Source organism: Ceratotherium simum, chromosome 5 (assembly GCF_057802395.1).
Source record: "Ceratotherium simum simum isolate JZ-2026a chromosome 5, ASM5780239v1, whole genome shotgun sequence".
NCBI lineage: Eukaryota > Metazoa > Chordata > Mammalia > Perissodactyla > Rhinocerotidae > Ceratotherium > Ceratotherium simum.
This window is the reverse complement of record NC_141904.1, coordinates 87,774,752-87,789,905: the sequence shown is the minus strand read 5'-3', so window position 1 is coordinate 87,789,905 and position 15,154 is coordinate 87,774,752. Positions and strand designations below refer to the sequence as shown.

The following is a 15,154-nucleotide window of genomic DNA, read 5'->3' as shown; positions in this document are numbered from 1 at the left end:
CTCCCAACTAGCTAAGCAGGCCACCGGGCAGAGGCTCGGGGACGTCGGAATGTGGGGGAGCCCTCCAGGACAAGCCACTCCACCACTTCCCGACGCCAAGCATCTGAGGCTGGATCAGCAGGACTGGGTGTCGGGCACTCAGGCTGGGCCCGCTCCACTCAGGGCCTGCCTGGGAACCACTGCCACAGCCGCTGACTCAAGCAGCGGTTGTTTTGTTAGCTGGACACAGCCCCCCAGACACCCAGCTCCCCCTTCTTAAAGCTGTTTCTCATTCTAGCCCTGCCTGGCCCCGTTTCCAGCCCTCCCCCCGGGTCCCAGAGGAGCGCAGTGTGGGATGGGCTGCAGGGAAGTCCTTCCCTCCTGCCAGCTCTGACGGCGGGGCGGGGGGGGGGGGGCTGCGGGGGCCGGCGTGCGCTCCGGCCCCTCCTTGCCCTGGAACCACTTCTGTCCCCACTTCTTTCCTGAAGGGGACGCAGCCAGGAGGAGCTGGGAGCCTGCCTTCCGGGCACATCGGCCCATCTCCTGGGGCTGAGGGGCCCTGGAGCCTGGAACTCACTCCTCCTCCCCTCCCCGGGGGGTGCTGGCCTCCGTCCCAGAGTCATCGCACAACTGCTCGTGGGCGCAGCTGAGGGGACAGGGCTGGGTGGGGCCCCCAGCAAATATCTCTGGGTTGGGTCCACGTGCTAGACCTGGAGGTGACACATGAGTTCCTCTCTCTAGTTGTCCATGTCCCAGTTCAGAGACCACCCCTAAGTCGGGAAGGGACAGCTTCATAATAATAACAACACAGTCTAACAATACAGTCGTATCAACAGCAGGACAATAATACGCACCTACTGTTTACTCTGTGCAGAGACCTCTGCCTATTTAACCCTCACCATACCCTGATAAGTTGATCCCACTCTACAGCAAAAGAAACTGAAGCACAGAGAGGTGAACTGATTTGCCCCAGGTCACACAACCAGAATGGCCAGATGCAAGCCTCAAACCCAGGCAGCCTGGCTCGAGTCCCACCCTTCACCACGGCCTCTCCACCGCAGCTCCGTCAGGAGCTGCCAACGGCCCCTGGCATTTGGCCACTTGGATCTGGAAAGGCCTGGTTGCAAGCTGGAGAGACTGAGGCCCATCAAGGAGACGGCCACTTCGGGAGGGCTCGATCACCTCAAACACAGCTGGTGGACGAGCCCTGAGAGGGGCATGGGGGTGAAGGTGGCTGCCCAGCCTGAGTAGCTGCTTTCCCGGCCCGGCCTCCACTTCAAGGCCTCTGCCCAGCGGCCCCCAGTATTCACCAATCAGAGAAGAAAGCCTGCGTGATTAATGCCCCGCTGGGGCCTCGCGGGGCCTCGTAATGGAGCTGTGAGCTTCCTCCCTCCTCCAGCGCGTGATTTATCGTGTTTTAGGGCACAGGATGGTGGCTGGGCGGGGCGGGCCTCGCTGGCTGGGCAGATCTCCGAGGCCCAGAGCGTCCGAAGGAGGGTAGGCGGTGCACAGCCGGCCCGGCGGCTGCTGGGTTCGACCTGGGCCCAAACACGGGCCTTGGAAAGAAGAAAAGGGCCGCTCTGGGGTAGCTAGGATCCAAATCCACGTGGCTGGCGCCAGGAGACTTTCCGGGCCTGTCCCCACGCGGGGACCGGCTGGTTTCCATGGCAATCCCCACACCGTTGTCAGAGCTGGAGAGGCCCTCGGGAGTCACCTGGTCCAGCCGCGGTAGGGGCTCCGGGAGAGAGCTCCTGCTCCTGCCAGCACCTGGCAGGACTAATGAGGGCCCAGCAGCCACGGAGCCCCTTCTAGAACCAGATCGACTATGTCTCACTCTTCCCCAGAAGCCTCGCTGGCTTCCTGTCGCCCACAGGACAGCATCCAAATCCTTGGCCTGTGCCCCAGACCCCATACATTCTCAGCTTCATCTCTGCCTGCTCCCCAAGCCATGTTCTACCACAGCTCTGGGCCTTTGCCCCTGCTGTGTCCTCTGCCTGGAAGGCCTTCCCCAGACCCATCTGTCAAAGTCCTGCTCCAACATCCCCCTCCTCCAGGAAGCCTTCCCTGACTCCTTCAAACGAGGCTGGTCGGCATGCAGCTTTGGCTACCTCATGTCTTCTGTCACGATCTCCTCCCTGACCATCTGGGGGCTCCTGGAGGGTGGGGCAGGGTCTGACTCATCCCTTTTGGGGGTCGCCATATAACAAAGCTGAGCCCCCTCCCACACTGCCACACTCCAGCAAACCCTCCTCTGGGCGCACAGACAGGCAGGAGACGTTGTCCAGGAGACGCTGAGCTCTGGTGGGCGAAGACAGAGACAGCTGCCATCCGGGGGAGCAGGAGCCCACGCCTGCGGGGCCTGACCTGGGACCATGCTGGGCATGGGGGCTGGGTAGCTCTGCAGACCTCATTGGGATGCCCCCCTCTACCCACAGCAGCCCAGCAGGGGCAGACCTTCCCTAGGTCTCAGTTTCTTCACCTTTAAAACAACCCACTCACCCCTTCCCACCATGACCCTCGGCTCCCACCCCTTCAGTCAGGGTTTTTGGAAGAACCAGGAGTCAAGGTGATGAGCGCAGGCTCTGCAGCCTGACACCAGCGCCAGCTTTTACCCGCTGTGACCATCCACCCTCCTAGCAAACACTGGACAGTGAGGTGCCACTCTGGAGGGGAGGAGGCGGCCTGCCCAGCCCCGGGACCCAGCCTGGTCCAGGGCCGGGGCAGTGCTGAAAGGGATTTGTCAAGTGATCATTCAAACTGACCACATCTCTCATTTGCACACCCAAAGGGCCAGGGGCCTCACTCCTTCCAGAGTCCAGACGATCACGTTTTCAAGAGATAAACACAGCTCAGTGCCTCCCTGCCTTCCCCACTTCCTGAGGAGGCCCCATCAGCCCCAGCCCCCAGCTTACGGCCCGGCCTCTGCAGGTGCCCCAGCTGGCCTCACCCCTCTCTGGAACTGAATCACCACAGTCCCAGCCCCCAGCTTCCACCCAGGGCCTGCCGGAGCTGCCGTCACAGACGGGGGTTCTGTACACATCTCCCTGGGAGGGGGCAGTACCTGCAGAACTCCCAGCTGAGAGCTCACAGCCAACGTCAGCCGTCACCAGCGTGGGCTCTGGGGCCAGACAGCCAGGCTGCTGATCCCCACTCCTGCTAACCAGCTGTGTGAGCCAGGCCTCAGTTTCCCCATCTGTAAACTGGCGATAACAGCACTTCCTGCCTCACGGGAGGCCGTGAGATCAAACGCATTGGTGCTTGTGAAGGACTGGCAAAGCATCCCTACTCAGCACTGGGAGCTTGGCGGGGGTTATTATTCAGCCCGAGAGCCAAGAGGCACTCACCCTCTGCACAGCCCTCAGGCCCCCTAGATGCTCAGCGTTTGCCCCATCAACAGCAAGGACACCAGGCCCACAGTGAGAAAGCATGGGACCCAGAGAGGATAAATGACTCACCCTGGGCCACACAGCCTACAGGCAGGAGAACAGGACTCCAGGTCAGCTTTACCCTCACGTACCTGGGAGGGTAGACTGAAGACATTCTGGGGCAGGGAGGGGTGTTCACCGTCTCCCGGACCACGCCCTGTCTCTCTCTCTAGGATGGAAGGTCATCCTGGCCAACCCTGCTGGAACCCCCTCTCCTGCGTCCCTCCCAAAGTGTCTCTGCATGTACCCTCGGCCACGGGGAGCTCACTCCCAGCCCCCAGCCCACCTCCAAATGTAAAGCCCATCTTGGAAGCTGTCTTCCTCCACCTCCACCCAGCGTTTCTGCCCCTAAATTGGTTCAGAAAACGCCTTCTTGACGACGAGCACCCACCCACTGCATGCCACTTTAAAACTGCCTGAGGGGTTTTTTTCCACCTTTACTATAAAAAGACACCTTGAAAATGCAGCACCGACATTTCCCTGTCAAGTTTTCTTTGTCATTTAAAAATACAAATATTATGGTCATACAAAGGTCCAGGGGAAAGATTCAGGGAAGGGAGTTAGCCTCAGCCTGCCCTTGCCTTGCAGGGGTGACCCTGTGCCTCAGTTTCCCCATCGATAGCACATGGCAACTTCCTAACTCGCTCTCACCTCAAACATGAATTGAGGAAAGGGATTCAGGCTACACGCAATGGAGGCTAATTCCTCACTCACTTTCTCTCTCAGAATAGTCCAACTGCCCCCAATAAGCCAAAAACAATCAGGGACAAAGTTAGGGCCCTCCAAAGGCTGGAGGACAAGACTCCCTGCCTCTGACCTCACGCCTCGGCAGCTCCTCCCTTCCCCGGCTGGGCTCCGAGCAAAAGGGGGCAGCAGAGGCCAGGACCTCACTGTCTTCAAGATGGAGAGCAGAGGACACAGCGGGCCGGTGGGAAGCCAGGACGTCCGGGACCACCCCCACCGAGCCTCCAGAGCTGGGGGCTTGAGACCCCAAAAGCAAGAGCGGGAGACTGGGTTCCGCACTTGGAGGTCAGATGTCCCTGGAGAACAGGCGGAAGGGCAGGGTCCTGGCCCCAGCACCGAGACCACCTGGTGCTGGAGAAGTCAGGCCAGACGGGCCTGGAGGGAAACGGGTTCTCCCACCCCCCATCCCCAACCAAATTCATCCTCTCCCTCCAGAGGCACCCCTACCCTGTCGCATCCCCACCCCAACTGCACCAACTTCCATCCCAACCCTGGGCAGACTGGGCAGCTTCCTTCTCCTCCATCCCGTCTGTTTCCACCTCTGGGGTTACACCCTGGCATCCGAATCTCTCCCAAGCCCACTGATTCCCACCACGCCCTCAGACCAGGCCCACCATATCCCGGACAACAAGGCCTGGCCCACTGCCTCCACCGCTGTGCCCAGCGCCCACCACAGGGCCTGGCATACAGTAGGTGCTCAAGAAATATTTGCAGATGAATGAGTGAATCTTTGGTCTGGAAGATGGACCAGCCTCCCAATTACTCTCCCTGCCTCTCGTCTCTCCTCTCACCAGCCACCTACGGACTTTCTAAAATACTCATATTAAAAATAATCATAATAATTGCAAACACGTGTGCCGGGCTGTCTACTAAGAGCTTTCTATGTATCATCTCATTTAATCCCCACAACAGTCCTGTGAAGTAGGTACTTTTATTATCATTCCCATTCTACAGAGGGGGAAACTGAGGTGCTCATTCAGATCACATCACTCCTCTGGCTAAAACCTTTCATGGCTCCCCATGGCCCCAGAATACAGTCTGGACTCCGCAAGGTGGCCTGCCAGCACCCCTCCCAGCACCTGCACCCACAGGCCCCGCCCACGCCCTGCCCCCAGCCACCATGACCACCTTTCAGGTGCTCTAGCCTGCCTTGCTGTTTCCTACCTCCAGGCCTTTGCCCAGGCTGTTCCCTCAGCCTGGACCCTTTCTTCTCCTCTTGCTGGCCTCCTGCTCCTCAACCCACCTCCGCTTTGACATCACTTTCCCCAGAAGCCTTGATGCCCTCCCCAGCCCCTCTGCCCACGTCCCCCCATCACAGCCCTCATGCCCCTGGGCTGTAAGGGCCTGGCCACGTGTCTGTCTTCTGCTTGCCTGCAGGGTCCATGAGAGCAGACACTAAGTGAGCACGGGGCTGGGCACACGGCAGGGGCCTGGGAAATGTAGACCAAGGTTTCCATCTGGGGCCAGAGGTGGGAGATGGTGGGGTCTTCACTGCTGCACAACAAGCCAAAATAGGTCAGTGCTGTCCAGACCAAGCCCAGACCTGCGGTAATAATGCCCTCTGGGGCAATAATAACAACAATCGCAGACATCTGCCAGGTGCTTACTGTGTACCAGGTATGACGTGCTTTCTATCAATGAGTTCACTTAGTTCTTAAAACAATCCTTAGAGATGTGTTTTTATTGTCCTCACTTTACAGATGAAGAAACTGAGGCTCAGAGAGGTTAAATCACTTGCCAAGGTCACACAGCTGGGAAGTGACAGAGTAGGATTCCAACCAGGTTCTTAGCCTATAACTGGGGAGTTGGCAACAGCCTGGCCCAAGAATAACTATCACCCTCCCCACCCCCGCCCACGGCTGTGCTAGAGGACCAGACCCTGGGGCCTTGGACACACCTAGGAGGTACTGCCCAGCAGCACTGGCCTGTGCCCACAGCCGGGCATGGGGAAGGGGAGAGGAGTGTGGAGGATACAGGGAGAGTGGCCAAGGAGGGCCGGGAATCCGCCTTGCCTTGGGGTGAGGAGGAGGCCCTCAGCCACTCTGTCCCTGGGGCCCTGTCCCTGGAGAGGCCCTGCCCCCTCAGGAGAGGGAAGCCCCAGCCCCCTCCAGCAGAATGAGTCACTGCTCCAGGCCAGGCTGGGGACGAGGGACCGTGGGAACCAGGACGGTTCCTGCCAGAGGGGGAGGCAGAGACTGCTGCGGCTGGAGGAATCCCACAGATCAACTCACACTCAGGGCTTGGATGGACATGCCTGGGCGCTGGCCCAACCTTGACCCCGGCCCGGACAGGGTCTTCCCTTCACAGGGCGGGGGTGACTCCCACTCACCTCCTCTGACTTGGAGAATCCCACAAACAAAGCTTGTCCCCTCAAACACAGCCTGTTGGGGGATATAGCCCCGGGGAGGGGAACGGTGGTGGATGTTGCAGCCGTGGCGCTGGGCAGCTGGCCCTGAGCCGGTCGGCCCCTGCGGGTGGCAGCGCCGCTCCCTGGGACAGTCTGCCCCGCTCACCAACAGCGCCCTTTATTTTCAGGGCGGCCAGCCAGCCCAGTGGTGGGCAGCCGCGGGAGCCCGACGGCAGGAGAGGAATCTGCGTTTCTGAAAGCCCCCGTGTCGGACACACCCACAGGGGAATAATTAATCTCATGAGATTTTTGCCACAGCCTGAGGACCACTCAGAAGGGATGGGGCAGAGCCACGGGGGCCTGGCCCCAAGGAGGGCTCTGTAATCACAGGAGAAGGCTGAGTTCAGCATTTTCCTGAGGGAGAAACTGAGGCTTCCTAGGGGAGTGACAAAGCCTGGGGTTGAAATGGACTGCCCAGACTCAGAGCGGGATGGCAAGTGTGGAAAAGGCACAGGGTCCCACCTCCAGGGCCCCCTGAAGAAGTGACCCCTTGCTGGTGGGCTTCCTTGAGGGAACTGCACAAAGTTCCCTCCTGCACCACTGTGTCACGTTCCACCCAGGTCAACACACCCACTGATCCCAACCCGGCCCCTTCGCCACTGCCCAACCCAGCCCCAGACACCTGGCCCCCATTCCCACCGAGCTGGGGTGCCCACATACCTGGCCCCTCTTTATTCCCTCCTGAGCCCCATGGCCCTCTCCTGCCTCCTGCACACCCCGATCTGCACACAGTCCTGTTCACCTCCCTCCACTCTCCTGGCCCCGGCACCTCCCCACCCCATCTACCTGGACTCCTCCAACACACACACACAAACACACACATACACACACTGAGCCCCATGTCTGTAAGGCAGCAAAGGCTCAGCAGCATTAAGAACACAGATACGGAAGCCAGACAGCCTGGATTCAAATTCCGCCTCTGTTAGTTCCCAGCTGGGTGATCTTCAGCAAGTTACTTAACCTCTCTGTGCCTCAGTTTCTTCATCTGTAAAACGGGGATAAGAACAGAGCCCACCTTAGAGAGTTGTTGTGAAAACCAAGAGAGTTACGCCACATAACACGCTTAGCAGGCATTCCACAAGCGTTACTATCTACCCCATAGCCCCCATGCCTGGTCCATGCCAGGTGTTCAGTAAATATGGGTTGAAGGAGTGAATTAAAGTTGGCCTCAAGAACACCAGCGCCCTCCCCAGAGTACCTACTGGTTCCCAAACACCTGTGTCCCCTGCCACACACGTCCCACTGGGCACCCAGGCCTGCCCTGTTGCACCAGTGTCCCTGCAGCACAGGCTTCCTGCCCTACACTCCTGCACGACCCAGCTCGGGGACACAAAAGTCTGGTGCACACACCCCTGTCACTCCCACCTTGCTGCCCCCCCACATCTGCTGGGCCCTGGTCCACACTTGCATGCCTCCCCCCCAGGCCCGTGCATACATCTGCCAACTCCCAATGGCAGCCCTGAGAGGCTCGCACAGCCCGCCCAGCACACCTTCGGTCAGACAGTGCACTCACTGCTATGCGCTGCGCCCGGACCTAGGACCCCCACACGCACACCTGGGCTGTGTAGGCACCTCGGTCTCTCTTCAGCGCGCACCTGGGTACCCATCCGAAGCCCGGACCGCCCCCCACCCCCGCACACTCAGGTATGCACACCTGTAATCCCGCACTCACTTGAGTGCCCGCACGCGCACATCTGGGCCATATTCACGCCAGTGCCCCCACCTCGGCTGACACCTGTATCCTCGCGAGCACACCTGATCCCCGAATATGCATTTGTGGCCCAGAGTACACAACTGGATCCCCACACACGCACATCTGGGTACCGGCACGCTCACACCTGTGACCGGCACGGCGCACAACCCGCCCAGTTATCCGCACGCTCTCCCCCGAGCCCCCTGTGCTGGTCCCCCGCGCCCGCGCTGCCTGGGTGTACCTGGATGTTCCGCTTGCGCTCGCAGGCTGGCCCGGTGCCCTGCACCACGCTGTCGAGCACAGCCACCACGTCGGGTGCGGGTTCAACGAAGCAGGCGGTGCGTGCAGCGCGGATGGCGGCTTGCACGTCGGCGAAGCGGAAGGCGCAGAGAGCCGCCGGGGCCGCGCGGGCCACCGGGGGTCCCTGGGGCCGCTCGAAGACCGCAAAGAGCAGCTCGCGCGCGGGGAAGACGGACACCAGGCGGCTGTAGAGGTCGCCGCGGCCCGCGCCGCCCGCGCACTGCAAGCCCAGCTGGATGTAGGACTCGGTGAGCTTCTTGGCGTCGCCGCCGGCGCCGCAGGGCAGGCAGATGCGCGCCAGCAGGCTCCGCGCCTGGCTCTCCTTGTCGCCCGCGCGCGCCTCGCTGTTGAGCGCCAGGTACGCGTAGGACGGGGCGCCCGGCGGAGGGTCAGGCGGATGCAGGAAGGCGCGCACGAAGCCCAGCTTGTGCTGCTCCTTGGCACCCTGCTTGATCTTGAGAATGTTGTCGTCGGAGGGGTTGAGGTCGAAGGTGAAGAGCTTGGCCAAGTCGCCGCGCGCATCCAGGGAGCGGATGGCGATCTCGGGCGTGTTCTCGAAGCGGTGGTCCTCCAGGCTGCGGTTGCGCGGGAAGAAGGCGCTGCCGTAGCCGGTGTACGTGGCGCCCACGAGCAGGCGGCTGCCCCCCGTGCCGGCGGCCGGCGGCAGCACCAGCCCCACGGTGGACGCGTTCGGGTGGTTGGCCGCCACGTTCAGCATGCTGGGGAACACAGTGACGGGCTCGGCGGGCGGCGCGGCGGGCGGGAAGCGCACGGCCACGGCCGAGATGTTGCCCCGGCGCCGCAGCTGGCAGAAGCCCTGGTAGATGGAGCCGCACACGACCACCAGGCCCTGGCCGGGGTCCAGCTGCAGGATCTTGTTGTAGTTGTCGGTGAGGCGCCGCGGGTGCTCGCACGAGGCCTGCGGCAGCTGCGGGGCGTGACACAGCGGGCTGTCGGCCACCGGGCCCACGGCCGCCTCGACCTCCAGGCTCAGGTTGGCGCCCGACAGCTGGTAGAGGCGGTTGACGGCCGCCAGGTACACCGTCCCCGCCGCGCCGTCCAGGGCGAAGTTGTTGGTGGGCGTGGGCGAGGGGAACCGGCGCTGGATCTCCAGGGCGCCGGCCCGCGCCGCCCCGAGGAGCAGCAGCAGCAGCAGCAGCAGCAGCGGCGGGCGCGGCGGCGGGCCCCGCGGCCCCGGAGGGGCGCGGAACGGCGGGCGCGGCGGCGGGGCGCTGGCCGCGGCGGCCCGGGCGCTAAGGGGTGCGCCGCCCGCGGCGCGACGAGCCATCCGGGCGTGCGCGGGCTGCGCGGCGCGGCGAGTGCATGGGGCGCGGCGCGGCCGGGCGCCGGGAGCCGGGAGGCGGCAGGAGGCGGGGGCGGGCCCGGGCCGCGAGGCGCTTCCTGCCCGCGCCAGCCGCCCCGGCCCCGGCGCCCGGGCCCGGCTCAGCCGCGAGGCGCCGCCCGGGGGCGGGGCGGGGGAGGCTCCGCTGCGGCCACGCCCTCGCTCCCCGCCCCCGGCGCGCCCCGCCCGGCCGCGCCCCTCCCCCGGGCCCCTCCCGCCCCGGGCAGCCTGCCCGCGCTCTGGCTGCAGGGCCCGCGCTCGACTGTCGGGGGGTCGGGCCGCCCCGCGCCCTCCGCGACCCGCCCGCGCGGCGCCCGTGGCCCGAGGCTCCCTCTCCCGGCCCTGCCTCCGCCTCTGTCGCCCGCTCCTCTTGCGCCTTCCTTCCTTTTGGCCGCTTGGCCTGTCTCGCTCTGGTTTGTTCTCTCGTTTCCTTCCTCTCTTTCTCCCCGCGGTCCCTGTCTCTCTCCCTCTCCGTGTGTGTCCCTCTCAGTGTCTCCCCGTCTCTCTCTAACCCCCCAACTCCGTGCGTGCTGTCTCTCTCCTTTTCTGCCTCCGCTTCTCCTTCTCTCTCGCTCTCCCGTCCCTGTCACTCGCCTCCATCCTTTATCCCCTGCCTCATTCTCCCTCTCCCCTCTCTGTTCTTCTGTCCCTGGCTTTCTCCTTCTCTCCGTGGCTCCCTCTGCTTCCTCCCCTCTGGACCGTCTGCCTCTCTCCCCATCCCTCTGGCCCCTCTCCCCTCCATCTCTGTCTACCCTCTTCTCTCCTCTGCCTTCCTCATCCTCGGCCCTCCCTGTCCCTCCCCGTCTCACACTCAGGGTCTCTCCCCTTCCACTCCCTTTCGCGGGACGCTGTCCAGGCCTTAGACCCCAGGGTCAGGGCACGCCCAGGGCCAGCCAGGCCGGGGGCACCACCCCTTCAGACCCCATGATCTGTTCCCCAAACTCCATCCCCATAAGAGAGGTTTTACAAGTGGCAGAGACTGAGGGACCAATTCAAGGGTCAGATGCATAAACCAGGAAAACAGGGAAAGAGGAGCGATTTGAGGCCTGTGCCAGGCCAGGGAGCAGGCCGGGTGGGTCAGCGACATCCAGAGTGAGGCCTTGGTCCTGGTGGCGAGTGGCCCCTGGAGGCCCACAGTTGCCTCCTGTGGAGACCCAGCCCTGTGGGCCGCTGCCCTTTACCCCCCACACCTCACCGGGCACTACCTCTCTATTCAGGCTCTGGAAGGACTGAAAATCCTCCCAGATTTAGTGGAAGAAAGATCAGCCACTTGTGAGCTGCCACTGGGCCCGCTTCTCCTTTCGCCTGGAAGGAGAAAGTAGGCGCTGGGGTGGGAGTCAGACAGTGATGACTCCAAGGTCACAGAGCCTGTATGGTGAGCTCCACAGTCTGTGGCATGGGGAGTGTTCAAACATGGCCTGACCCGCACCGGCCACTGTGCTAAGCACTTTATATGTATTGACTCACTTCGTCCTCACAGCCACTCTCTGAGGCTGGTCCTATTATGCCATCTTCCACATTCAGAACCCGGGGCCCCAGAGGTGAAGGTACCAGGCCCACTTGCACAGCTGGTAAGGAGCAGAGCTACAATGATTGAAACTCCCAAACCTCCCCCAACCCCAGGCCAGGTCTGGCATCTCAGAACGGGGGGCTCCCATCAGACCCCCAACTGCCACATGGGGCCCCATGGCCCTTGCTCTGAGGCCTGACCTCACTAGTTCCTACCTGGCCAGGAAGGAAGGACAGGAGGTTTCTCTGTTCCCCACAGGGTAGGCAGGAAGGGCCAGGCCTACAGCTGTCCCCTACTTCCCTCACCCCAACACCCTCGCCTTCCTGCCATCAGCATTTGCCTGCCTTTTTCCAACCCCCTCCATCCCCGGTCTGGCCACTGCTTTGACGGCCAGCAGTGTTCAACTGCAGTAAATCGGAGGCTCTGCCCTTCTTCCCCCGGTGGGGGGGATCAAGGCCACTCAGGGGACAGCACCTCCATCTCTGGGTGGGGAGGGCTCATGTTGTGCCACCAGTGGGAGCAACTGGGGAACCTGGCAGAGGGGCAGGAGGCTGCCCTAATGTCCCTCCCCCCACCCCTTCTCACAGCCGTCCCCATCAGTCCATCTGTCTGTCTCTCTCTGGGTCTTATCTTTCTCTAGCCTTCCCCACCCCATCTCTGTTTTCGTCTGTCTTTTTGCTCCTCCCACTTTCTCTCTCTCTTTGTCTCTCTCTCTCCCCCAGTCTCTTCCCACCTCCCTCTCTTTCCACTCTCTGTCTCTTTGTATGTGTCTCTCCTACCTCTCTGTGTCTCTGTCTCTCTCCTTATCCCGCACCCCTCTCTCCCTCCCTCGCCCCTCCTAGCTTCCTTCCTGTCTCCGGGCTCATCTTGCCACATCCTGCAGCTCCCCCCACTGAGCTTTGACGATAATGCTCTGCGTCCTCACAGCTCAGCCTGGCGCACAGTGGATGGTTCCGGCACTTTGGACACACTACCTGCCAAGCTGAGTGCTGGACTCAGGAGCTGCCCGGCCTGGGGCTATGCAGGGCTAGGTTAGACTGCAGAGGGCACGGCCAGGGTCCAAGTGTCCTGGCATAAGCTGGAGGTGGAAGTGCTGTGTGGCCTAGGGCAAGGCACTTGCCTTCTCTGAGCCTCAGTTTCCTCGTCTGTAGAACAAGGTCAATCATAATAGCACACTGGCCCCTGGGAGGTTGTGAGACTTGAAGAACATAACGTACCAGAAAGCACGGTGCCAGACACATGGCAGGCACTGGGCAAAGGCAGTTTCTCTCCCCTTACATTGAGCAATGGCCCACCAGGGCCCCACTTCCTGTCATGAGTGCTCGCGGTGGCTAGCAAAGCCGCCATCCACCAAGGGCTAAGGGCTGCATCCAGCACTGCCCTGCACGGCCTCATGCCATCTTCACAGCTAGCTGACAAGGCAGGATCATTGGACCCGTTTCACAGATGGAGAAACTGAGGGGCATTAGCAAGGTGAGGATGTGAACCCAGTCTGTCTTCAGATCCTGTGCTTCCTCCCCCGCACCCGTTAGCTGGGAGCTCCTTCAGGCCAGGACAGGTCTGGGGGCAGCTATGCTATACCCCTGGCTGGGCAGAAGAGGTGCCAGTAACTATTGGCTGAAGGAAGGAAGAAAGGAATGAATGAACTCGCATCTTCCCTGGCCTGCTAAGATGCTGTGGGTGTCCTCCCAGAAGGGATTTTAGAGGGAACCTAAGGGGAGATTGATGGCACCCAGCAGAGGGTGGTTAGGTGGCACCCAGAATTAACTAACTCTGAATTAACTCACCCAGATTAACCAACCCTGGATTAACTATCAGCTCACCCTGTGATTCGGGCCCTTCTCATTTTTGTTCAAATCTTCTGATTAGATGGAGGAGAAGGTCTCTGTTTTGGGGGTTGTGTGTCTTTATCACCTCTGTAACATTTGTCACTGTCCTTTTTTTTTTTTTTTGTAATTTTATTTATTTATTTTTCCCCCAAAGCCCCAGTAGATAGTTGTACATCATAGCTGCACATCCTTCTAGTTGCTGTATGTGGGACGCGGCCTCAGCACGGCCAGAGAAGTGGTGCGTTGGTGCGTGCCCGGATCCGAACCTGGGCCACCAGCAGCGGAGCATGCGCACCTAACCGCTAAGCCACGGGGCCGGCCCCTGTCACTGTCCATTTTTAATAGCAAGAGGGTCTCAAGCTTGGTGCTGTTGACATGGGCATTCTAGAATGTACTTATAGTTCTTTGTTTTCTTTATATATTTCCTCGTTTAGGCAAGTGATACTGTGTTTCCAAGTACGATAATGATGAAAAGCTTGCTTGATAAATGCATTTATTGAAGTTTTTAAAACATGAGTTAATTTAAAGACAAAGATGAAGTAGGTCATAATCCAGGTGATGCAAAATGCCGGAAACCTGGGACATGTCAGCCTAACGTAGTGCCTTTGTCGATGAGGATGCGGCAGTCCAGACGGGGCAGCTCCGTGCCTGGGAACCAGTGGTCAGTGGCCAGGCTGGCCCAGCGAAGGCAAGCCCGGGCCTTCCACCACTGCCGGGGCGGGGCCCCCTCCTGCCCTGGTCATCTCCAGCCATCTGGCTACCCAGGGCAGAGCCGTGAGGAGGAGGAAATGTTTTCCTTCTTCAGTTGGAAAAAATAACAGTGGGGCCTGGGCTGTGCTGGGAGGAGGGGGCTCCTGCCTCCCTTCCCTTGGGCCTGGCCTCAGAGAACGCTTCCCCTGCAGGCAACGCTCCTGACACGCTGACCGCCCCAAGTGCAACCTTGGTGACAGGAAGGTGCTGGAAACAGAATCCTCCGAGGCAGCCCAGCACGCCCAGTGTGGGCCTGGATGGTGCCAGGAGCCATCACTGTGGCTTCTCGGGGGCTTCACCCATCTGGTTTCTTCCTGGGAGCCACTCTGAGAGGTGAGTCTTATCATCCCCGTTTCACAGATGGGGACACTGAGGGTGGGGGAGTGCCACCACTTGCCTACAGCTGCACAGCTCACCAGCCTCCACAGCCTGCTCTTGGCCACTGCGTCCCAGGCCCAACTCTGCCCCTCACCACCTGTGTGGCCTTGGTGGCACCAGCCCTCTTCGAGCCTCAGTTGCCCTATCTGGAAAAGGGGAGCGTAAACTCACAGCTGCGGTCAGGATGGAAGACATCTGCGTGTCAGGGTGCCGGGCATGTCAGGCAGTGTGGCTTCCCTGACCTTCCAGCTCTGAAACACGGGTCCTGCCCCCAGACTGCTCAAATTCACCATCTGTACCCACTCAGGAGAGCCCCCACTGCGATAATGGTACCATCCTCATGGCAGCTGCACGGAGGCCTGTCATCGGGACACGCCAGTAAGGGCTCAGATGCGCAAGAGCATCTCATTTAATTAACCCTCCACCAGGTCTCCCTCCCCTCTTCTCATAAATGTGGGTGCCAAGGCTCAGAGAGGCCTAGAGCCTTGCCCAAGGTCACACAGCAAACAGGTGGCCCAAAGTGACCCCTGCCCCCTCTCTAGCCTGCATTGCCCTTCCACATGGGATCTCCTGTCATTGCCACCATGTCCTACTGGAGTGGCCCAGGAGGGGCCAGGGTGACCCTCAAGTGGCAGCTCTGACAGGAGACACAGCACCCTTCACGCTAACGCATGTTTGTTGCAGACAGTCGGTGCTGCTGGCACGGCTTTGTTGGCATTTCCCCACTACAGACGCCATGGAACGGAGGGTTTTGCCCCCTTTCGGAGTTCTAGAGCGCTCCCTCCTGCCTCCGTTGG

At 61.0% G+C, this 15,154-nt stretch overlaps 1 protein-coding gene across 1 annotated transcript in view; it reads right to left on the bottom strand.

The window, feature by feature from the left end:
- The window catches only part of PLXND1 (plexin D1), a 52,032-nt gene extending 42,142 nt beyond the window's left edge, over positions 1–9,890 (bottom strand). The window contains exon 1 of the mRNA XM_004442448.3: positions 8,490–9,890. Coding sequence (XP_004442505.3) covers positions 8,490–9,836 — 1,347 coding nt within the window. The 5' untranslated portion in view covers positions 9,837–9,890. The remainder of the gene's footprint in view (positions 1–8,489) is intronic.
- Positions 9,891–15,154: the final 5,264 nt, after the last annotated feature.